A 25,436-nucleotide genomic window follows, 5' to 3' on the forward strand; every position below is an offset into this window, starting at 1 on the left:
CTTGACTTGCAGCAAAGCTTAAATAAGGAAAACGAAGTCTATATTAAGTCTGTTTTAAGCTTGTGAGTTTGTATGCTGTAAATCAAACATATTTGTCTGAATACAACTTTCAATTTTTATTTGTCTTGCAGCAGTGCCTAGTGGATTCAACCAGTTCAGGACAAATAGCAAGTGACATACCCTGCCCAAAAAGGTGATCATCTAACGTTTGTCTATACACTTGAAAGTTTAGAAAGCACAGGCATGGCAACATTTCAGTGCGGCAGTGTGATCACAGCAAGAGTAGTAGGAGAGACCTCTCCCAGTGCTGTAGGTAAACCACTACCACAAGGGGAGTAGGTAACTATGCTGGGAGAAAGATTGTGAAACATTTTAGATTGATTTCGAAGCTTATCTGCATATTGACCACGATCCTCTATTTTTGCTCCTCTATGTAGTTACTGTACCTAAAAAGTTTCTTTGGGAGAACCACAGATACAGTGAAATTAAAGGAGAAATACATTTCCTCAATAGAAACTTTTCCCCTCTCCCTTCTCAGCATGTTATACACAAATTAATTTGTAATAACTCACATAGTTTTCAAATGAAAAGTACTCTAGAAAGATGTAATCATTCTAAAAGTAATTTAGAAAATATAAAGTGTGGTCTAGCTTGCATACTTTTGTTTTGTGTCTTATTTTATATAGACTTCTTGATAGAAAGCCAAGCTCCTCAAATGGAAAAATGAACCATAATAAACTAAGTCAAAATCAATTCAATGTTTTCTCAATCTCAAAATAGTATGATCCACATCAGCCTTCCATCCTGCAGCTGTTGCCAGACCACCTGTGCCTCTTTTGTCCCCTAACCATAGCTAACTCAAGGGAGTCAGGAAGTGAAGCAGTCTCTCCTCACAATTGCTGGTGCTACTCTACAGATTCTTATTTGGGGAGTATCTTCACGTGTATTTAAATGTGCGAAAGAGGTGGTTTCTCTCTAGGTCAAGGATGATTCATGTTGGTTCATGTATCAAGGCAGCTAATTGTGGGGATAACTAGATAATTATTTTGGGGATAACCTTTGTTGTAACTCTTCAGTTTGTTCTCTCTGGTTGAAAGGACGTGTCATGCTCTATTCTATATAATTTTAAAATTGTTTTCTGATTAATGCTTTTATAAATTAATGCACAAACAGAAACATCCAGACAGACTAGTTCCTGCTTTGGTGCATTAGCACTATTAATAGCTGAGAACCAACTAACATCAGATACCGTACGGATTGGGCAACGAAGGGATCATAAGATGTGTTTGATGTAAAGGAAACCCGTGAGTTACGACCCCCTGCACTTACAAAAATGGTTGTAAGTGCGGAAGGGGCCGAAAACCCCTGACTTACGTTCTTGGTCCTATATTTACAATGGCGCGCGGCGCCTATCGTAAATGAGGGTTCAAGTTAATGCCCCCGACTTGCAATGTTTCCCCAGGAACCAATAGCATTGCAAGTCAGGGGCTGCCTGTATTCACAGCAGCCAAAGTCACGAAGAAGGCAAGCAACCACATTCTGCACCAGCTAAAATTTTCACTATGTTTTGTATCTGCTTCAGACCCAAAGAATTAAAGTGAATTAGTCTGTAAGTTACAAATACATGAACCTCTGGAGAAGTGGTAGGCAACCTGCGGCCTACTGGGGTTTTGTGTATGTCACCCGTCAGACATTTTGTTTACTGTTGCCCATTTGCAGAGTTGCCAGATTCTGCTGGTTTCTGCCAGTGTAGTTTTCCTCTCATTGGTATTACTACATTACAAAGCAAGGGCATGTAAACTGAGTTATGTCCTGGTTGCACACAACATTGATTGTGAAAGCTGTGCTCTCCCTGTGCTGCTACAGTTCAACTGGCACACCCTGTAAATTCCAGGTACACTGGCACACCCTGTAAATTCTAGGTACACAAGTGCAGTTAGCAAAACTGAATCTGGAGCATTTCCAGCAGATCTAGGGAAGCAATATTCCCCTTTATTCAGCAAGGCCAACTCTGGGGCCCCCCATTACAGAAAGGATGTGGATGCATTGGAGAAAGTCCAGCAGAGAGCAACAGAAAATGATTACAGGACCGGAGCACATGACTTATGAGGAGAGAGAGAGAGAGGTATTTGGGCTTATTTAGTCTACCGAAGACAAGAGTGATAGAGGACTTGATATCAGCCTTCAACTATCTGAAGGGGGGTTAGAGAGAGGATGTTCCAACGGTGACAAACGACAGAATGAAACCATTGTTTCTCAAGCTGCAATGGGGGAGGTCTAGCTTGGATATTAGGAATAGTTATTTCACAAGGAGGATGGTGAAGCACTGGAATGGGTTACTTAGAGAGTTGGTGGAATCTTCATAGCTAGAGGTTTTTAAGTTCTCCAGCTTGAGAAAGCCCTGGCTTGGATGATTTAGTTGGAATTAGTTCTGCTTTTAGCCGCGGTTGAACCCAATGACCTCCTGAAGTCTCTTTCAATTGCTTGATTCTATGTACTTCAGAACACAGATTCTGTCTTGGAATTTAACACTACAGTATTCAATTCATCATATATTTGATCAGGAATGATTTCCCTATCCCTTGGTGACTATATTGAACAGCAGTGTTCATCTCACATGAAAGACAACATGAAGTGTAGTTCTCAGATGAACGGTCATTCCAAATCAAAAAGTACATATATTTAGAAAGACTCCTATTCTGGCAAATACTAATTCTACCTGGCACTTATCAAAATGAACGGCCACTACAAGATTTCCACCATAGAGTTTATCTTGAAAGTTTTCTGGGATTGATGGTTCTTGTTCTGGTGGATAAGTATGGTTTAGCCAGTCAACCCAAGATAGGCCCACAAGTGACAGGAGTTTCTCTTCACTGATTCGCCGCATTTTACTACGGAATTCTTTCACTTCAGGATCCTGTAAAGCATCAAACTCATGGAGACCTAAAAAGATTCAAACAAGGAGCATTTAGTTACATAAATATTCTATAGTTATTCCCAAACACTCACCCTCAAAACTTTTGTTAACAGAGTTGAGATCACTTACTTTAAAAAGAAAAAAAAATCAACATAATCACTAAAGACAAAGGAAATCATCAGGTGATGAACTTGCCATAAACCTCAGTTCATATGCCTTTCCACCTAAACATTTTTACTTCCAAAACTGCACAGAAAATTCTATTTTTCCTTATAGAGTTTTTGTTGGACCTGGAATTCAGTCAGTATTGCAAAGAAGAAGAAAAGAAAATTCTGCCCTAAAAGAAAATTGAAATGCAATGTTAACCATAGAATCATCACCACCACAACTTGTAACATGTTACAAGGTATCTAATATTTTGCAGGCAGCATTTTTTTTATGAAATTCTTCACAAAAGTCATGCATAAAGTTGGGGAGAAAACACACCCCATTCTGAAATAAAGCACAGTAGAGTCCGGATTATCCGATCTTCGGTAATCTGACATTCCGCTTTATCCGACATAGCCGGATAAACTCTGGGATTCTGTGGACCATTGTCAGGGGTTCCGAGAGAAATCCCCAGCCAGCCTAGCGCAGCACAAGTATGTGGCCCCCCCAAGGCCAGCCGCCCCGCGCTGCCATGCCGCATGCAGCCTCCCTTGCTGAAGAGGCTCCAGCAGCAGCCCCTGAAAGCGAAACTAAAACCCCGCACTACCGCCAACAGTCTGCCATGTGACCAGGCCAGTTTCCCTGCCCCAGCTGCTGACGTCCCTTGAATTGCAGCGCGTGGCAGGCGATTGAGAGTCCAGCCTGTGGGTCGGAGCCTCCTGCCGGCGCCACTTTATCCCCATCCCTGCATGGCCCCTTCCCTTTCTGCAGCCCCTGGGCGTTGGCCGGGAGAATGGCGCAGCTCACTGCCCCGTCGCTCCGGGCACTGCTGATACTGCTCCTGTTGCCGCTGTCCTTTTCGGCAGCCTCCAAGCAGAACATCCCCAAAGTGCTGCTGCCCTTCACCCGTAGTACCTGAATCAAGTACTGTACAGGTAATGTTCTGTACTCTGTATTATCTGACATTTTCGGTAATTCGACCACCTGTCGGTCCCGTTTAGGTCAGATAATCAGGACTCTACTGTAATTAAGACACTACATATGTGTTCCTCCTCATAACTTTTTAAATATGTTCCTCCTCATAACTTTTTAAATATCTTATGAAGAGACTTATTAATGAGTCACCTTGAAAAGTTTCGATCACATCTATTAGCCAGAGGCCAATGAGTGACAGGGGGAACATGCTGACAAGAAGCCCTGCTCTTCAGACTGACTACCTAAAAAGAAGTTACTCACCTTCGTGCAGTAACAATTGTTCTTCGAGATGTGTCCTCCCCATGGGTGCTGCACTGTAGGAGTCGGGCTCATCCCAGCGCTGCAGATCAGAGATTTTCAAGAGCCATAGTCAGCCGGACTGCGCATGCATGGTCAGCATCTCATGCCCTTTGCCTGTCACACGCGGTCTTACTCCTGCCAGTTCCTCTCATCTGCTCAGTCATGTGAAACAAGAAACTGAACACACGATTCCTAAGTGGTGAGGAGGGCAGGTAGTGGAGCACTCACAGGGACACACATCTTAAAGAACCATCGTTACTGCACAAAGGTGAATAACTTTGAGTAGTGTCCCTGTGGGTGCTCCACTGTAGGTGACTCCATAGCAGTATTCAGCAATGTCCAGCTGGTGGGCCCCGGAATCAGGGTCTGCTCTGGTATGAAAGTACTGTAGTGGCGACTGAGGAGTCCACCACAAGTTGTTGTAAGATTGCATAGTTCTTCATGAACGTAGCATTGTATGACCATGTAGCTGCTCAACAAATATCACAGAGGGGAATTCCTTGTAGAACGGCAGTAGATGTGGCTATTGCCCTGGTAGAATGGGCCTTATGTTGGGAAGGTAGTGTTAAGTTGCGAATAGAATAATAGGTCATGATACATGGGACTATAAGTCTGGCAATATGTTGGAAAGATAATGCTCGACCTTTAGATCATTCAGCGAAAGATATTAAACAGTCCCGTATCCTTTCAACGTAAAAGGCCAGCACGTGACTGACATGGAGGGTGTGGAGGGATGCCTCTTGGTAGTAATCCATGTGGTTTGGGGTAGGAGGTAGGAAGTACAATTGGCTCATTCATATGAAAGTCAATAGAGACTTTAGGGATAAAACGCCAGATGAGGGAGTAGTGACAACAAGTCTGCAGTATATGGTGGTTCCAAGACCTACAAGTTCACTGGCCCTGCAGGCGAATGTTATTGCTAGCAAAAACAACAGCTTCAGTGTCAGCATATCGAGTGGGATGGTTGCCAGAGGTTCAAAGGGATGACGCGTTAGCAGGGCTCGCCGAGCAGCGGTGAGTCCCGCTCACGAGCCGCGTGGTTCTGCGCATGCGCAGATTATTTGCGTATGTGCAGATCGCTCTGTGCCAGCTCTTCCGGGGTGTAATCTACTCATCACGGGTGAGGAGATTACATTGTTTGTCAAGCCCTGTGCGCTAGAGTATCCAGTATCGAGTCCAGGTTCCAGCTTGGGGGTGGGGACCTGTGAGGGGGACTGAGGTTCAAGAAGCCTTCTAGGAACCTCTTTGTGGTAGGTGGGTGAACACTGATATGCCATGTATAGAACGGTGAAAGGCAGTAATCGCTGCTAGATGCACTTTTAGTGTCGCAACTGACAGGCCCATTTGCTTCACATAGAGAACATAAATCAAGAATTTTGAGCAGTAATGAAACGAATGGGTCAATCTGGTTCTCCGAGCACCAGGTACAAAATCTGTGCCATTTTGCCACGCATGTAATACATATTCGCAATATTGTCGGTAAGTATTCTGACGGTTGTACCAGACATGTAGTTCTGGAAGTGAGTGCAAGCATTGAGGACTGCTCTGAGTTTGAGGAGATTTATATGAAGAGCCGCCTCTGATATGGACCATTGGCCCTGCATCATCATGTCATCCATGTGTATGCCCCAGCCAGTAAGGGAGGCATCTGTAGTTATGTGCCTTGATGGCTGCAATCAGCGGAACAGTACGCCTGCCAGACGGTTGTGTGGTTTGGTCCACCATATGAGAGAAATATGGTGAGGGTCGGAGGGAGAGGTCACTAGTCTGTGGATACTGTGTCTCATGGAGACATATACCATCACCAGCCAATGTTGGAGGCAGTGAAAATGCAGTCATGCTGATTTGCAAAAATGCTGATCACAAGTGGTAGCCGCCATATGACCCAATAACTGTAAACAGGTGATAATTGAAACAGTTGGGGCATGAAATAGGACGTGCAACAGGTTGCATCATCTGAAACCACTCGACAGGTAAGTAAGCTCATGCCCAAGGGGCGTCTAAATGGGCCCCTATAAAGTTCAGAGTTTGAGATGGCTCAATTGTCAACTTCTGTTCATTTATGATTAATCCAAGGGAGTCGAAGGTCTGTCTCTCTATTGTGACCATATGATTTATTTTCTTGTACGATTGTCCCTCTGAGGCAATCATCTAGGTAGAGAAAAATCATAACTCCCTCTCACCGCAGGTGGGACACCACTACCGCCAGAATTTTTGAGAATATCCTGGGGGCGGATGCAAGCCCAAAGGGTAGAACTTGATATTGGAAAAGCTCGTTGGCAACTCTGAAATGAAGGAATCATCTGTTCGCTGGATGAATGGCAATATGGAAATAAGTATCCTGCAGGTCGAGGGCTGCAAACCAGTCTCCGTTGTCTAAAGAAGGGATTATAGCAGTTAAGGTGACCATCTTGAACCATTGTTTTCAGAGGTGTCAACTGAGCTTGCAAAGGTTGAGTACTGGTCTCCAGCCTCCTGTTTCTTTTCCTAGGTGAGAAAATAAGAAGAATAAAACCCTTTTCCCATGAACTCTGTTGGTACCCTCTCTATGGCCCCATTATGAAGGGGGCGATGGACCTCTTGTTTTAGTAAGTCCTTGTGAGAATATTCCCTGAAGAGGGACAGGGTAGATGGGGAGGGAGGAGGAAGAGATTGGAAGGGAATGGTGAGGCCCTTCGACATAATCTCCAATACCCAACCGTCTGAGGTAATCCTGGCCCACTGGTGACAGAATGGCCTCAGGCGATGATGAAAAATACAAGACCCTTGGTGTTGTGGGTAGTCAACATGCGATGCCTGCGTACCCTCAACTGAGTAGTCAAATTTGCTGCCTTGGTGCTGCCTGAGTGGATGTACAATTGGTCTGGGTGTGTCTCCATTGAGGACGTTGCTTCATATGTGGCTGATCGAAGGCGCTATGTTGTTGTTGGAAGTATGGTTATCCATGCCCCCTTTGTGGGTTGTAACGCTTGCATCTATATGGGGGCGTGTACATTCCCAACCCAATGTGGTTCTGGTGTTCTTTTCTGAATGAAGCACCTCATTTGTCTTTTCCGTGAACCACCTTTGCTTTTCAAATGGGAGGTCTTCCACTTTTCTCTTGAGTTCTTTTGGGACTCCACCGGATGCCAGCCATGATGATTTCCTCATGGCAATAGCTATGGCCATGGACTGGGCCACGGTGTCCACTATGTCGAGAGCAATCTGTAGACCAGCTCTCGCAAAGCAACAGCCCTCTTGCACGACTGCCTTTAAGAGGGGTCTTTTAGCCTCTGGTAGATGTTGCATCAAGTCAGTCAACTTTGTATAACTGTCAAAGTTTTGGTTTGATAAGAGGGTGGCATAGTTCAAAATTCTGAGCAGCAATTTGGCTGAGGAGTATACCTTCCCGCCAAAAATGTCCAATTTCTTGCTCTCTGTCAGATGATATATTTCTATATTGTGGAACCTTGGCCCTCTGTTGCTCTGTGTCCACGACCAAGGAATTTGATTGTGGGTGACTGAACAAATTCCAGACCCTCGAATGGTACGAAGTATTTCTTGTCAGCACATTTACTGGTCAGCGGGATGGACACTGGGGTTTGCCAGATTTTTTTTGGCAGCCTCCATGATCACCTCAATCGGCAGAGCAGTCTTTGCCCAATGTTGACGGTGCAGATCCTTAAAAAGGTGTTATTGTTTGCCCTGAACTTCTGCCAACTGAACCTCTTGGCTCTCCACAATCCATTTAAACAACTCTTGGAATTGTCTGACGTTGTCCAATGGAGATATATCCCCTGGAATTATTGCATCAACAGGAGAAAACAATGAGAGGTCAGTAGGAGACGTGTCAGGTTGAGGATCTTCAGCATCCAATAACTGACCCCCCTTGGGTTCCGACTGGTGTGACTGCTGTGTCAGGCTCTGAGGAGGGCATGGTTGGAAGGTGTTGCTCCCTTGTTGTGGTTGGGAGGGAATGATGCCTGGGCGACTGATGGTAACATGGAGACCCGCCTGTGAGAGCATGACCAGTGATGATGATAATATGGTCTGGAGTAGTGATAATAATAATGATCAGACTGTGATGGTGAAGACCGCCTGGAAGACATTGCACTTCTGTATCGGCTGTGATGTATTGACCGTAGAGATAGCATAGGAGAATGCGGGTAACTTAGAGATGGTGGTGGTGAAGGGGAGAATGTCTTCCATAATCCCTTGTGTCTCTCCGCAGCGCCATGTAGTATGGAGAGGGAGACCTCTGTCAAGGAGAATATGTGCGTGCTGTGTGGTGTTCAAGATACATACTCGTCACTGGGGAACTCGGTGGAGGGGTTAAGGATGGTGCTGGTGAGAAGGTAGGCGAGGGAAAGCAAGAGAAGCGGAGAGTATTGGTTTTTGCAGCTGCTTTCTTCGGTGCCGCCCCCATCTCAGCACGTTTTGGTGCGGATAGACTCGGTGTCAGTTCCAAAGCCAACGGTGCCACTTGTGTTGGTGCTTGGCACGTGGCTACTGGTAGTTGACGCCTCTGGTGTTGAGGTCGATGTGGGTCTGAGGCAGTTGCGGTGGAGGAATCCGAGAGTTGAAGTGCCCTATCAAACATAATCATCCTCAGGTGCATTTCCCTTTCTCTGTGGGCCCTGGCTGTGAGTTTTGAACAACGTACATATTTCTGTGGCATGTGTGTCTCACTAAGCAATGAATACATGATGCACGCCCGTCCAAGGTCGGCACGGCTTCGCGGCAGATGTCACACTTTTTAAAACCTGGTGAGCCAGGCATTTTGTGATCTATCCTTTTCTTCTTCTTTTCCGTCCCTCTTCTCCCCCCTCCAGCAGTTTCAATGAACAAACTAAATCCAACTACATTTGGGTTTTTTTTTAACTAATGAACAAATTGAACATGAGTTAACAAGACTACAATGAGAACTAACTATTTACAGGAATCTACAACTAAAAATAATCTTTTACAATCGAATCTGACAGGATGGGAGAAAGGCAAAGCTCTATCTGCGACCGAAGACAGTTGAAGAACTGGCGGGAGTCAGATCACGCGCGACAGACAAATGGTGCGAGACACTGACTGTGCAGGCACGGTCCAGCTGACTACAGCTCTTGGAAAATCTCCGATCTGCGGCGTCGGGAAGAGCCCAACACCTACAGTGCAGCACCCACGGGGACACTACTCTAAGAAGAAAGGAGATTTTTCACAGTTTCTTGACAGAGCATGGTGCCTTTATCTTTCTTGCAGACTCTACCAGTTGAATAAGATTTAGATAAATAACTTTGAAGAGACATTTTGAATAAAAAACTTCTAGAAAATATGAAAATTTGGCCTTTTCTGCTCCGAAAATCATATAAAAAATTAATAATCCAAACAGATTCCTTTCCTTGAAGCCAAATCCAACAAAAGTCTTTTTTAAACATATAGGAGAAAATTTGAGTGCTTTGAAGATCTCCTGGAGTCACATTTTTTGTTCAAACCCATATATGCTGTGATGAGGCTCTGACCTTGCTTTGGTGGGTCCCGCTCTTCCTGGTGGATTATGCTTGCCTCAGAGGCTCACTGTAACCCTTACTCACAGCTTACTAAGCCAATTTCATCATAGGCTAGCAAGGGAGTTGGTGGGAGAACTCCCATAGTCTGTTGCCCCCGTGGCTTAATGAGAACAATTTAGCCTTCTGTCCCAACATAGGCCTGTCTCCCCAGTTATTTGCTGTCACTAAGTGATCAGGGAGGGCTGAGGGGAACCCAGGCCCAGGTACTCTCGTGACAGCAGATGCTGGAGCTGCTTCACTTCCATGGTCCACCATCCCTCAACGCCTGCTTCACTCTTACGGCAGTGGAGAATGAACTGGCTATTCTGGACTGAGCATTCCAAAGTTTGTAATTACATTTTGAGAGCAGAAAAGTTAATGCAATATGGGGGTAAGGACTCAGTTCAACGGTAGGAACAAAAGTCTCTCTCCCTGTGTCAAAGCTAAATAAGACAACAGCCCTCCTCTCTGACCCCCAAAAGAGGAGTATGAAGATTGGACAAGATTAGGACACTTTACCTTCCTGCTTCCTTCCATTCTGCAAGGCAGCAGATGGTAAGTAAAGCAGTGTGGCCCGACATTTTGACAACATCAATCAGGAATCATTTGGAAGCCACCAGTTCTTCCTCCCACAAGTTATTAGGAAGTAGGAGAGGATAGAAAGATGCTCTGGGGAAAGATGCTCTGGGTTGCTTACAAAAAGCTAACGGTGTGACATACAGAGAAGTTTACCTCAGCATCTCTCTTGTGATTTTTAAATTAGTACAAATCTGATACTTCAGTCAACATAAGATGAAAAGTTTTCACAAGCCAAATCTACTTGTGTAGTTTTGCTAAACCTATGCAAATCAAAATCAGAAAGCTCTCTGCTCTACTTCAATACATCATTTAGAAAAATATTCTCCAAAATTATGCCAAAGCACTTTTTAAGAACCAGAGTTTCACCTTATAAGTTCATATTAAAATGCATCATTTTTCCAAAGCACAAAATAGGAGCCCAAGGTTAGATTTGCACATAAACATCTTGCAGAGTCATAAAAACTGAAATTAAAGACTCTTTCAGAAAACTATTTTTGGAGTGTGTAAATGGCTCCATTGTCACTTTGAACAAACAAGCAGACAATGTGCTGCTGAAACTAAACAAAAGTTGTAGTCTGTCTTAAAGAACTAACAATTCTCCATTGTCTTGCTGTGCAGCATTTGACCTCACTAGTCCCTATTTATCTTCATTTGTATCTGTAAGTGAATAATTTGACCATGTTTAAAAATGAAAATTCTGTACAGGCAGTCCCCGGCTTACATGGATCCGACTTACATCGGATCCCTACTTACAAACGGGGTGAGGCAACCTTGCACTAGCTGCTTCTCCCCAGCAGAACAGGGAGACGCGAAGCTAGCGCCCTCCCCCCCCCCCCCCTCCAGCAGACTAGGGAGACGCGGAGAGGCTTTTCTCAGCAGACACCTCAGCTTGAAAATAAAGGACTGAGGGAAGTGAGGTGTGGGAGAATAAAACTGAGCTCTGGAGAAATGTTTGGCTAGAGTTTCCCCTACAATATGTACCAGTTCCGACTTACATACAAATTCAACTTAAGAACAAATCTACAGTCCCTATCTTGTACGTAACCCGGGGACTGCCTGTACTAAAAAAGCTAAAAGCAATTCACTGATAGAGCAGTGTAAATCCTCTATAAAACATCTTAACAGCTTTTCATTACGTTGAAAGATATCAACAGTATAAGCCGTCATCTGAAGAAGTGGGCTGCGCCCATGAAAGCTCAAGATACCATCTACAGGTTTTATTAGTCTTTAAAGTGCTACCCGACTATTTGTTGTTTAAGTTTTTCCTATTAAGAAATGCAAAACACCCTGTTATGCACATTATTGGGATCCTTATTGTAATATTCTTCACAGTAAAAATACTTTTTTCTAATCGCTAATTATTATATTGATCAGACTTGCCTTATTTCAATAGTCATAGTGTTACTTACTGATCTACGACAGACCGAATTTCTCTAAAAAAAAAAGAGATTCTTACTTAGATTAAAAACCAGAACCTACAGGCACCAAAGGGAATTTTATCTAGGCTTCTCAAATAGTTATCCCTCTCTTTCACACACAAAACCTAAACAAGCCTTTACAATCAGTTCAGATATTAGGACCATTTTGGATCTAAACCCCTAACCTTCTGTTCCAGAGAGATATTAATGTGATATGGAAGTTGTGCTGCGAGTTTTAAATGGCCTCCGCTCTCGCTAGGAGAGTTACAAAGAAAATAATAATTAAAAAATCCTCCCACCCACATAATACTTAGGGGATATAGGAGAAGCAGGGAAATATTTTTCTGTAGTTCTTCAGTGGAAATCTCATGGGTTTCCCACTTACAAGTCTCATGAACCCTGTGTGAAACTGTGCAGAATTCCCTAGCTCAAAGCTTTTTGGCCCTCAGACAGCAATAGTTCAAATCAATCCCTGTCCTACTAATCCTTAATCAACAAAAGGCTGATCTTTAAGGTGCTACTAGACTATTTGTTGTTGTTTTAAGTTTTGCCTGTATAATCTCTTTTCTTTTTGTCCCTTTGCAGGAAATGTCTTGCCTTGATAGTGGACAACCAGGCTGATACTCTCTGGGTAACCAGTTTACCCATTAACATCCCTACTTAGAAGACATTTTTTTTTTTGAGCTAAGGAGTTCTGCTAAGTCTCATGCTAGGAGCTGGAGTCCAAAGACTGAGAATCCACTGAAGATCATATCTTCAGGAAATTGATCTAAGTGGTATAAATGTCACGATGCCACTATAAAAAATTACTTGGATTTTTATTATTTTGTTAAATTATATTTCAAACTAGCAGTAAGGCACTCGATCCAGTTTATGTCTGCTCTCACACGATTCCAGTCACTTCAGCTTCATTCTTATGTATTATGACTTCACCAGAAGGGTTATAATTGCTTCAGAAATCAATAATATAGCACATTTTTGATAATTCTATTCATTTGGTTACAAAAATTACCTCAGTATAATTTTTAAAATTTCTGATATGTGTCAGAATGGTATTTAAAATATTTCTTAAGTTACATTTGTATCTGATTTAGAATGGGACGTTCTAGAAAATAAACGCTGAGGTGGAAATATCCTGGCCTCTGGGAAAATTAACTTATACAAAATAAAATTCTCCTCCACTTCCCCAAATAAAACAGAACAAAAAAAATTTGAAATTACCTTTTCCTATAAGAACACCTATTTTGGAATCCAATTTTTCTCCTGGGTCACAGTTCCTTGTCACTAGTTTGAGAACAGGAAGAAAGGGTCTAACGTCACATAGCCTTCGTGTTTCATCCTCTAATTCCTCACGTACAGCCGTCTGGTTCACACATGAGAACATGTAAGAGTCAATCTCCATAAGAAGATGAAATAGAGGGTAGCTGTGTGCCTGCTTCCATAGTAGCTGCAAATAAGAAATGCATATACTGAGGGTTATTTTAAAAACTTTGTTTAACTTCAGAAAGCTGATATTCCTCACAGTGTGAAGGCTTTATTCTAATAACAAAGTCCCATTCATTTCATGATCAGGTCATTGTGAGACACTCAGATACTGCACTGATAGAGCCATATATGTTTAACTGGCCTACTATGTCATGCCGCAGGCCTGGTCAAGCTGAAGCAGCATCCCACCCACACCATGGTTGGCCTAGCTGGGCTGGCGCAGCACCCCGCCCTGCTGTGCACTGGAAACTACTCTGGCAGGCAAGGCACTGGTTAACAAGGTACCCTAGCATGCTGGTAAGTCAGTGCTTACTGGGTAACCAGTTAACTCTTTCATCCCTATGTTTTACCTGGAGAAAGCACATATGTGTTAAGTTATCCTGAATTAAAATTCAGTGAAGACAAGACCTTAATTTAAGAAAAACAACAGCATAAACAGATCCTAGGGCCAAAACTCCTTTATACTAGCCAGCAAATTGACATTCTCCTGCATCCACTCTGGTGCCTCCCCATCACAATCTTGTCCTTCCCCCAAATTTTTGGGGATTTTTTTTCCTATTTTATTTAAAAGGTGAGAAATCTAGAAGATGGGAGGAGGGAACAGTGTGAGCAAAGGAGATGTATGCAGCTAATTTCAAGAAATAAGACTGAAATAATTGTATCTATCATTTTCATTTAACATTAATTCTTTCTACAGTTTAAAAAAAAATCACAGATTACATACATAAAATGGTTGGTCTAAACAACTGATTCTTACAGAGGTTTTAATACTTTTTTCAGTAACTCCAATTAGCTGAGGATTTTATCAGTAGGCGGAGTTTAAAAAAAAAATCTTTTCACTTAGAAAATGTTTGCCAATCAACAATTTCTTCCCATAGAAATTCAAACTAAGGCTTTTGACCAATTTTGAAAACTGTATATCTATTCTTTATATCTATTCATGAGAGTCAGCTTGGAAAACGAGCCCAATTCTTATCTTCCATTGTTCTCTCCTCCTCCCCCTCACAACTAAAAGCCACTGATCTATGGAATTACTGCTGATTTATATAGGTGCACATAACTTCAGAATCAGGCCCTCACATTGAGTTACACTGCATCTATTCATTTCAAAATTGAAAACTAGTTAATCTTTCTTGGTATTCTTAAACTGAGGTGTTTTTTCCCCCCAAAGTGACATTTATTTTACACATTCCTAAATTGAATCACTACAAGCATCATAACAGGAAAAGTGAAATCAGTGACAGGAAAGGAGTTCTCTTCAGTTACTGTTCAAAAGTTGTGTATAAAGCTTTTTACCCTAGCTTACCTAAAGGTTTTCATAGAACAAGAACTAAAGAACCAAAAGTGTGATCTCAAAAGTATTTTAAATCTTTGGACAAAGAATCTTTTAAAGCAGTGTTTCTTACACTATGTTCTACAGAACACTGGTATTCCGTGAACAACTCGCAGGTGTGCCATGACCTCTTCTTTGTTTTTGTTACTACTTTGTTTTTGTCTGACAATTTTTTTTGAAGAACATTTTCATAGGTGTTCCACATATATAAAAATTATTGTTCGGTGTTCCGTGGTCTCAAAAAGTTTAAGAAACACTGCTTTAAAGTGCTTCTGTTAGTAGAGCCAGTTCTATACATTTTTAAGGCTAGAAGAGACAATCAAATCATCTAGTCTAATCATATGTATACCACAGGCATTTCAAATTTCTTCCAATTTCACCTCTGCATTGAGCCTTAATAATTTGCATTTGCCTAAAGCATATATTTCAGAAAGGCATCCAGTTTTGAAAAGACATCAGAGATAGACAGAGACTCCAAACAATTGTGGGTTGTGCCCACAAAAGCTCATGATACCATCTACATTTTTTGTTAGTCTCTAAGGCTATGTCTAGACTGCAGGCTTCTTTCGAAAGTATCTTTCGAAAGATCGCGTCTAGACTGCAGGCGGATCTTTCGAAAGAGAAATCCGCTTTTTCGAAAGAGAGCACCCAGCGAGTCTGGATGCTCTCTTTCGAAGACGGCCTCTTTACATTGAAGAACGCCTTCCTTCGAAAGAAGAACTTTCGAAGGAAGGCGTTCTTCCTCGTGAAACGAGGTTTACCGCCATCGAAAGAAAAGCCGTGTTCTTTCGAAATAATTTCGAAAGAACGCGGCTTGAGTCTGGACGCAGGGGAAGCTTTTTCGGGAAAAGGCTACTTTTCCCGAAAAAAAACCCTGAGTCTGGACACGGCCTATGGTGCTGCAGGACTATTAGTTGTTTAAGTTTTTTCAGTTATAGAGTAACATGGTTACTCCTCTAATACTTTTATTTCCCTTCGTAGTTTGTTCAAGTATATATGCACCTTCACTGTTAAAAATCTGTGCCTTATTTATAATTTTATTTTGCCTGGCTTCAGCTCCAGCCTTTAGTACTGGTTTAATTTAGCTGAGAAATGTATATACTTTAGTTATCTGCATTTTCTGACTCTGAAGGTACTGATAAGCTAATCAAATCATATCTGAATCTATTTGTTTAACCAACCAGAATAAGCATCTCATTTAGTATCTCAGTAAGGCATTTTTTCCAGCCCACACATAATTTTGGCTTTTTTTACTACACCTTTTCCAGTGTTTCAATAGCCTTTTTAAAATATTGACATCAGCAGCATATATGGTATTCCACACCATAGATCTCATCAGTGCCATATAAGGTGGTAAAACTTACTTCACTATTCTTGTTTATTCATTCAATGATCTCATTCTTTTCAGAGTCAGTGCTTTCTAAGGAACTGTTCCCCCATTCTACAGGTATCGCTTGCACTATTTTTAAATGTATAATTTTGCACTTTCCTGTATTAAAATACAATTTTGATTTACCTCTGGTTACTATGAAACCCAGGTCACTCTATATGAGTGCCCTTGCTCCTTCATTATGCATCTCTCCACCAATCTGTGCATCACCTGAACATTTTATCAGCAGTATTTATTTTCAGATAATTGACAGAACTGTTTAAAAGCACTGGACTTCACACAAATCTCTAAGGCACCTCACTCAGAACACTCCTATTGGATAAGGAGTTCCCACAGATGGCTACTTTTTGAGATCTGTCACCTTGCCTCTTAGAGTATATCTACACTAGCCCCCTTGTTCGAACTAGGGAGGCTAATGTAGGCATTCAAACTTGCAAATGAAGCCCATGATTTAAATATCCCAGGTTCTATTTGCATCTTCCGTCCAGGCACCATTTTTCCACCTCGTGGAATGAGGTGTAACAGTTAACTCGAACTAAGGACTTAGTTCGAGTTAACATTTGACCGCCACGTGTAGCTGCGGGCAGTTAGTTCGGACTAAGGGGATTTAAAAATGGCGCCCAGATGGAAGATGCAAATAAAGCCCAGGATATTTAAATCCCGGGCTTCATTTGCAACTTTGAATGCCTACATTAGCTTCCCTAGTTCGAACTAGGGGGCTAGTGTAGACATACCCTTAGAGCGTATGTTAAATGAATTATTTCCATATTATTCATGCTATTTTTAAACAAATGTTGAGAGGTACTAAATCAAACACTTTACCAAAAAGATTCTAAATATTACAACTACACAATCATATTTTGTAAATCCAACATGTAATCTGAAAGAACAAAATCATTTGACAAGAATGATTTTCCATAAAACTACGTTGACACTAGATTCCTATCCTTTAATTCTTGATCCCCTTAATGGCATATGATTTTTTCCATTATTTCACTCAGAAATAATGTCAGACTAATCAGCTCTACAGTTCCCCAGATCATCCCACCCAGCCTTTTTGAATATTGGCACAGCATTGTCTTCTAGGGTTTTCACCATACATTTATTTGACAGTAAATATAAAAGATATATGCCTCTTCATTTAAAAACAAGTAGTCCTGTGGCACTATACAGACTAATAAAGGTACTAGGATCATGAGCTTTCATGGGAAAAACCTCTGATAAAGTGTCATTTTTAAAGTTACAGACTAAACATGGCTACCTCTGAGACTTCTTTTCATGTAAGCATTCAATTATTAGTGAAGATGTCACATTTAAGCTAAAATATAAAAGAATAACTCACATGAAAGTATTTTAATATGCACAGAATGTCTCATTTTGTGAAGACAAACATATTAAACCACCGCCCTACCTATGTACTTCTTATAATCAGCGCACTGGAAACAAATCTCATACTGTAGATCCTTAAATGTATTATACCAGCAGTTCTTTGAACAGAGAGAGGGTTTCCCTCTCAAAAACAAGGTACCATCACTGCAGATCTCTATATCACCTTCTCTATTTTCTAAAGCCATGATCAAGAAGGACCACCTCTGCAGATTGAAAAAAAAAATAGCTTAGTCATCATAGTTATTTAAATTATTGGCCTCTCTCATGATGATGAATGCCAGCAAGAGTGCTGATTCTGCTGTGGTCACTTGCTCACTATGGAATGGTTTAAGAAAGACACCCTGTTTATCATATTCAAAGCCATTCAAAGGCAGTTCAGGAGCCTATAGAAACAGATAATTCGTGAGTCATTTTCTATTTAAACCACTGAATTGGAAGTGAAAAAGCTTCCTTGTGTCATTAGGTAGGATTACCATATTTGAACTTCCAAAAAAATTAAAAAATTAAAAAAAAAAAAAAGAGCACATGTGGTGCCTACCAGTGCCGCTGCAGCGGCGGCATCTCCACTCACACAGGCAGCCAGGTTCGGGAGCCAGCAAACTCGTTCCCATGCATGCCAAGCTCAGGGCTCTGGCGTTGCAACTGCCCCCGCTTGATCTCATGGTACGCAAAGAAGCCACATGCTGGGCTTCTGCTTCCCTGCCACATTGCCCCAAGACACACAGCAGCTCAGGCTCCAGTGGCACTGCCAATCAGCCAGCAGCCCAGACTGCTACAGATTCAGGAGAAGAGAATGCAGGACCTGGGACGCTGGTGGCTTGGACCCGTCCTGGGGCATGAAGTTAAAGGAACTGAGGGGAAAAGTGTAATGACTAGAAAAGGAACCCAGGAATACTGCTTCCTAGAATCCCTTCCACCAAGCACCAGCTCCCACAGTCCTCACAGAGCTGAGACTGGAACCCCCAAATCTAACCAACAGACTCACTGCCCACCTACAGGAAAGAAACCAAAAGTTCTAATGCCCAGTGCCCCCGCCCTCCCCCACAACCAGCCACCCTCAACCTCTCTGCTCAAACTCAATGCCCTATCCCTCCCTCAGAGCCAGGCACCCTTCTGCTCTAACCCAATGCCCTTCTCCCTCCCCCAGATCCAGGCACCCCAAGACCACTGCTATAACCCAATGCACCCACTCCTGCCACAGAGCCAGGCACCCACAAACATCCTCTATATCTCTTCCAAAGACTTAAAAATCTTCCCATTTAATCCTAGAACCACAGAGCTGGAAAAGACCTTGTAAGGTCATCAAGTCCAGCCCCCTGCTCCAGGCAAGACCAATCCCAACTAAATCAACCCAGCCAGAGCTTTGTCAAGCCGAGACTCAAACACCTCTAGGGATGGAGACTCCACTACTTCCCTAGGTAACCCATTCCAGTGCTTCACCACACTCCTAGTGAAATAGTTTCCCCTAATATCCAACCTGGACCTCTTCCACCACAACTTGAGACCATTGCTCCTTGTTCTGCCATCTGTCACTACTGAGAACAGCCTTTCTCCATCCTCTTTGGAACCTCCCTTCAGGAAGTTGAAGGCTGCTATCAAATCCCCCCTCACTCTTACCTTCTGCAGACTAAACAGACCCAACTCCCTCAGCCTCTCCTCATAGATCATATGCTCCAGCCCCCTAATCATTTTGGTTGCCCTCCGCTGGACCCTCTCCAATGTGCCCACATCCTTTTTGTAGTGGGGGCACCAGAACTGGACACAATAGTCAAGATGTGGCCTCACCAAAGCCGAATAAAGGGGAATAATTACATCTCTGCAATGCTCCTCCTAATGCACCCTAATATGCCATTAGCCTTCTTGGCTACAAGGGCACACTGTTGACTCATATCCAGCTTCTCATCCACTGTAACCCCCAGGTCCTTTTCTGCAGAACTACTACTTAACTGGTTGGTTCCCAGCCTGTAACAATGCTTGGGATTCTTCCGTCCCAAGTGCAGGACTCTGCACGTGTCCTTGTTGAACCTCATCAGATTTCTTGTGGCCCAATCCTCCAATTTGTCTAAGTCACACTCTACCCTATCTCTGCTCTCAAGTGTATCTACCTCTCCCCCTAGTTTAGTGTCATCTGCAAACTTGCTGAGGGTGCAATCCATCCCCTCATCCAGGTTATTAATTAAGATATTTAACAAAACTGGTCCTAGAACCGAACCTTGGGGCAGTCCACTAGAAACTGACCGCCATCCTGACATCGAGCCGTTGATCACTACCCACTGGGCCCGGACTTCTAGCCAGGTTTCTATCCATCTTACCGTCCATTAATCCAATCCACATTCCCTTAACTTGCTGGCAAGAATGTTGTGGGAGACCATATCAAAAGCCTTGCTAAAGTCAAGGTGTATCACATCCACTGACTTTCCCATATCCACAGACCCAGTTACCTCATGATAGAAGCTAATAAGATTGGCTAGGCACGACCTGCCCTTTATGAATCCATGCTGACTATTCCTTATCACTTTCCTCTCTTCCAAGTGCCTCAAAATAGATTCCTAAAGGATCCCTTCTATGATTTTTCCAGGAACCAAGGTAAGACTAACCGGCCTATAGTTCCCTGGATCGTCCTTCTTCCCTTTTTTGAAGATGGGCACAACATTTGCCTTTTTCCAATCATCCGGGATCTCTCCCCATCTCCACAATTTTTCAAAGATAATGCCCAAAGGCTCCTCAATGACATTTGCCAACTCCCTCAGTACCCTCGTATGCATTAAGTCCGGACCCATGGATCTGTGCACGTTTAGCTTTTCTAAATAGTTCCTAACCTGTTCTTTACCCACCAAGGGCTGTCCATCTTCATCCCATCTTGCGTCACTTAGAGCATTAGTTCGGGAGCTGAACTTGTCCGTGAATACAGAGGCAAAGAAAGTACTGAGTATTCAACTTTCCCTACGTCATCTGTCACTAGGTTACCTTCTTCATCCAGTAGGGGCCCCACACCCTCTCTGATCATCACCTTCATGTTAACATGCCTGTAGAAACCTTTCTGGTTATCCTTCACATCCTTCGCCAGTTGCAATTCCATTTGCGCTTTCGCCTTCCTGATAACCCCCTGGCATTCTCGAGCTATACATTTAAACCCCTCCCTGGTCATTTGTCCAAGTTTCCACTTTTTGTAAGCTTCCTTTCTGTGCTTAAGTTCACCAAGGATTTCCCCTGTAAGCCAATCCGGTCTCCTACCATGTTTGCCTCTCTTGCTATGCATTAGGATGGTTTCTTACTGTGTCTTCAATAAGGATTCTTTAAAATACTGCCAGCTATCCTGGACTCCTTTCCCCTTCATGTTAGCATCCCAGGGGATTCTGCCCATCAGGTCTCTCAGGGAGTCAAAATCTAATTTTCTGAAGTCCAAGGTGTGTATTTTACTACTCTCTTTTCTTCCTTTGGTCAGGATCCTGAAATTTACCATCTCATGATCACTGTTTCCCAGGTTATCACCCCCATCTACTTCCCCTATTAGTTCCTCCCTGTTTGTGAGCAGAAGGTCAAGCTGCGCACGGCCCCGGTCGGATCCTTCAGCACTTGTGTCAAGAAGTTATCCCCAACATTCTCCAAAAACTTCCTGGATTGCCTGTGTACTGCCGTATTGGTTTCCCAACAGATGTCAGGGTGATTAAAGTCCCCCACGAGAACCAGGGCCTGCAATCTGGAAGCTTCTCTCAGTAACCCTGACCTTTTCAGTTCCCCACAGTTATGGTCATCTCTCTGGTAAAAGTCTCTCTCTGGCACTAATTAAAAATCTCTGGAACTAATTAAAAATCCTACTTTACTTAGCAGGTGATTTCTTATACAGGTTGAACCTCTCCAGTTAGGCAACATCTGTGGGTCCCGCACCAAGCTGTGAAGCGTTTCCACTTCTGAGTATACTTCTTTCTTGTCGTAGGTCTTCGAGAATTTGAGAGGATGAGCTGCACTGATTCTGGGAAGGTCTTTTCCCATGGTGTTTCACCAGCCAGCAGCCACACCTAGAGATGTGATCTATCGATGATGGAACTGGGTATCTGACCATTTCGCTGTGTGAGCAGAGATGTAACTGGTGGGAATCGATGTGGTGGCCGATTGCTCATCTGTAAGAGGTACAGGCACCACATTTATCTGGACCAGTTGGGTGCTACTAAGATTACTCTAGCCCTGTCCTGTTTGATCTTGAGGATCACCCGTTATATTGGGGAAACGATGGAGATGTATATGCATATGGGAGTGCCTTCCATTGTATGCTGAAGGCGTCCCCCAGGGAGTGGGGACCTATGCTCATTCTGGAACAGTATTGTGGGTAACAAGCATTTTTGTGTGTAGTGAATAGCATCACTGGTAGGAACACCCACTTCTTGAAAAGTGGAGTCAGTATTGATTGTTTTATCTCCCGCTCATGGTTTTGAGGGAATTGTCTGCTTAGTACATTATCCCTGCCTGCGAAGTAAGTTGCAACCAGGTGCATATTCAGTGGGATACACCATTCCCCAAAACTGATCACCTCTTGGCAGGGTTGGTATGAGCATCCTTCTCACTGCCTGTTGATGTAATACATTGTGGTGATGTTGTCCATGAGGATTTGGACTGTTCCATCCTGGGTAAGGGGAAGAAAGTGTACACATGCATTTCGTACTGCCTTTAGTTCTAGTAAGTCAACATACAATCCGGTCTCATCATGGGTCCAATGTCTCTCTACCATTCTGTGGTGCAGGTATGCCCTTCAACTCAGCAGCGAGGCCTCTGTCATGATTGGTTGCTGAGGGTAGGTTGTGTTGGAAAGAGATGCCTATGCATCGGTTGTTGTGTAGGGTCCACCATGTGAAAGGGGATTTTATCTTGTTTGGCAAGATAAGTTGGTTGTTTAAAGGATGATTGCATGGCCCGTGGGCTGTGCATAGCCATGCCTGTAATGGTCTCATATGTAAATGGGCGTGGGGTACCATTAATGTGGCCACCACCATATGCCCCAGTATTTGTAGGCATAGGTGTGCTGTTATGACCAGGTTGGTCTGTGCTGTTGCTATGAGGTCCTTGATTGTGGCCCATCTGTGGCTTGGTAAAGAGGATCTGGCATTCGTGCAATCTAAGTGTGCCCCTATAAATTCCAAGGTTTGAGCCAGGATCAAAGTACACGCCGGTGTGTTTATCTGAAGCCTGAGTGTATCAAAGAGGGTTCTGATCACTGAGACCGCTTGTTGTGTGGGGCCCATTATTAGATAGTTGTTCAAGTATGGAAATATTGTGATGCACATTTTGTGCAAGTGTGCGGCTACTACTGCCAGTACCTTCGAAAATACTCATGGAGCTGTTGAGAGTCCAAATAGTAGTACCCTGTACTGGAAGTGCCTGTCCTTTATTGTAAAATGGAGAAATTTCCTGTGTGATGAGTGTATTGATATATAAGTGTCCTAGAGGTCATAGAATCATAGGGCTGGAAGAGACCTCAGGAGGTCGAGTCCAACACCCTGCCCAAAGCAGGCCCAACCCTAACTAATCTTTATCATATGGACCCATGGGAAAGACACCCTTGAAGAATTTCACAGGGATTTAAACAATTTCCATCCCATCATCAACCTCAGCCTAGATCAATCCACAAGAGAGATCTACTTCCTTCACATCACAGTACAATTAAATGGACAAATTTCCACCACCTTATACTGGAAACCTACTGACCTACCTTCATGCCTCTAGCTTCCATCCCAGACATTTTTTCCTCAATCTACTGTATACAGCCAAGCCCTAAAATACAACCAGATTTTCTCCAATCCCACAGACACAAACAGTCTGGATCCGTTAGTTCGAATTAACATTGTAGTGTAGACATACCCAGAGGCAAAAAAAGCATTGAGTACATCTGCTTTTCCCACATCAGTTGTCACTGGCTTATCTCCCCCAACCAATAAGGGCACCCCACCTTCCCTGGTCACCCTCTTATTGCTAACATGCCTGTAGAAACCTATCTGGTTATCCTTCACACCTCTTGCTAGAAGCAATTCCAACTGCACTTTCACCTTCTTGATTGCTCCCCTGTATTCTTGAGCAATATATTTATACTCCTTCCTAGCCACCGGTCCAAGTTTCCACTTTTTGCAAGCCTCCTTTTTGTTTAAGTCAGGGTACACAACTATGTTCCTTTTTCCAAGGCACGTATAATGGTGGCAAAGGTCAGCATCTTGAAGCGTTATCTGCGGAGATCCAAAATGGGTCTCCAGCCACCCGACTGCCGGGTGGTGAAGAAGCGGTGGGAGTAAAAATCCTTGCCCCTGTGTTGCTGTGCTAACTCTTCTATAGCGCCCCGTCTTAGGAGATGCTCATGAGTGAATTCCCTGAAGAGGGACAGGAATCGGGGTGGGGGACAACTAAAAATGGCATGAAGTAGCCAGTTCTCATGATTTCCAGCACCCACTTGTCAAAGGTTGGCACACCTGACTGGATAAAGTGCAGCTAGTCTGTTGCCAAATATTATGCATGGTTCGGATTGCTGCCTCGGAAATTTCAGTGATGTCTAACCCTCAACCAGGACTTCAAAACTGTTATCTGGCTATTGAGGGTTGTTGAGTCAATAACTGATTGGAGGCATGTCTACGCCTCTTTTGGCATAGTTGGAGTCTGTTGTCATAGTGTTGTTGCTATTGGTTGAATGGTGTAGGTTGAATGATCTGTTTTATTTTGTGGCAGGTATGTGAATGCCTAGAGTGGGGTGGCCAACCCGTTACAGGCAGAGCCAAAAAAAGTTGTAGAGAGAAAAAAAAATAAGGGACTCTGCCCCTTTAAATGAAAACTCCAGTTTGGCACTGTTGTCTCATCATCATCATCTTGCTGACACCATTTTGCTCCCCCGCAACTGGTAAGAACAGGAAGGAACTGGGGGCCCTTTATAGGGCCACGGGGCGGCTTTGCAAGCCGCGGGGTACACTCTGCGAGCTGCACTTTCTGTGGTGAAGAGCTGTAGGCAGCTTGCACGCTGCGGGTTGGTCACCCCTGGCCTAGAGACTTCAGTGTGGCCCTTGAATCCTTCAAGGTATGCAGAGAAGTATTTGTGGACTCTGCAAAGTGCTTTGCACCCTTGAAAGGCAGGTCCTCTTCAGTCGACTGGACCTCTCTCAGAAACCTCAAAAGCTAAAGCCAAAGAAGCTCACCTGCTTACCACATGTGCTCTCCCTCCCTCATGGTTTGCCTGGGGGCTATCTAGTGCCACACAGGCAAAACTCACTCACTTCCTTCACCACAGAGCCCAATACAGAACTCCAAAGGAGAGGGGAGGAGTTTGGCTTGTGGAGCGCCCATACGGACACTCCTCTTAAAGAACCATTACTGAACAAGGTGAGTATCTTCCTCCTCTTCTATGAGTAGTGTCCCTCTGTGTACTCCACTGTAGGTTACATCCAAGCAGTACCCACCACTGGAGACTGGGACAACTATGCTCTAACAGATTCCACTCCAAATACTACGAATCAAAGATGGCATTGGGGAAGGGGAAGGACCAATCTTCAGCAATCACATAATGCTCTGGGAACACATTCACAGAACACATGCTGCACTACAGAAAGGAGTATCTTTAGGGAATACAACAGAAGTAGAAATTAACCTTGTGGAGTAAATATGGATGCTGGATAGAAACAAGTAGTGACCTTGATAACCGTGATTAATGTAACCAGGGATTCATTTGCATAGTCTTTGAACTTATATCACAGAGCTTTGGGATCTTTCTGTGGGTGAAAAGCAGAATTTAAGGGATTTCTTAAGTCCTTAGTCCTCTTCAAGTAGAATGAATCATAGAATACTAGAACTGGAAGGGACCTCAAGAGGTCATCTAGTCTAGTCCGCTGCCCTCATGGCAGGACCCAGTACTATCTAACCTGCTCTTAAATATCTCCATATATGGAGATTGCACAACTTATTCCAGTGTTTAACCATTCTGACAGTTAGGAAGTTTTTAAACTAAATCTCCCTTGCTGCAGTT

General features: G+C 43.3%; 1 protein-coding gene across 6 annotated transcripts in view; it reads right to left on the reverse strand.

The window, feature by feature from the left end:
- Positions 1–25,436, reverse strand: part of PIK3CB (phosphatidylinositol-4,5-bisphosphate 3-kinase catalytic subunit beta) — a 229,428-nt gene that overhangs the window by 157,485 nt on the left and 46,507 nt on the right. For 5 of the 6 annotated variants that reach the window (XM_075937524.1, XM_075937519.1, XM_075937522.1 and 2 more), the window contains 2 exons: positions 13,071–13,296; positions 2,720–2,943 (listed from right to left, as the gene is read on the reverse strand). In XM_075937524.1, coding sequence (XP_075793639.1) covers positions 2,720–2,943; positions 13,071–13,296 — 450 coding nt within the window. Of the gene's footprint in view, positions 1–2,719; positions 11,865–13,070; positions 13,297–25,436 lie in introns of those variants that run through there. The other variant, XM_075937526.1, reaches the window with a different exon arrangement.

This window comes from Pelodiscus sinensis, chromosome 10, assembly GCF_049634645.1.
Source record: "Pelodiscus sinensis isolate JC-2024 chromosome 10, ASM4963464v1, whole genome shotgun sequence".
NCBI classification, from domain to species: Eukaryota; Metazoa; Chordata; order Testudines; family Trionychidae; genus Pelodiscus; species Pelodiscus sinensis.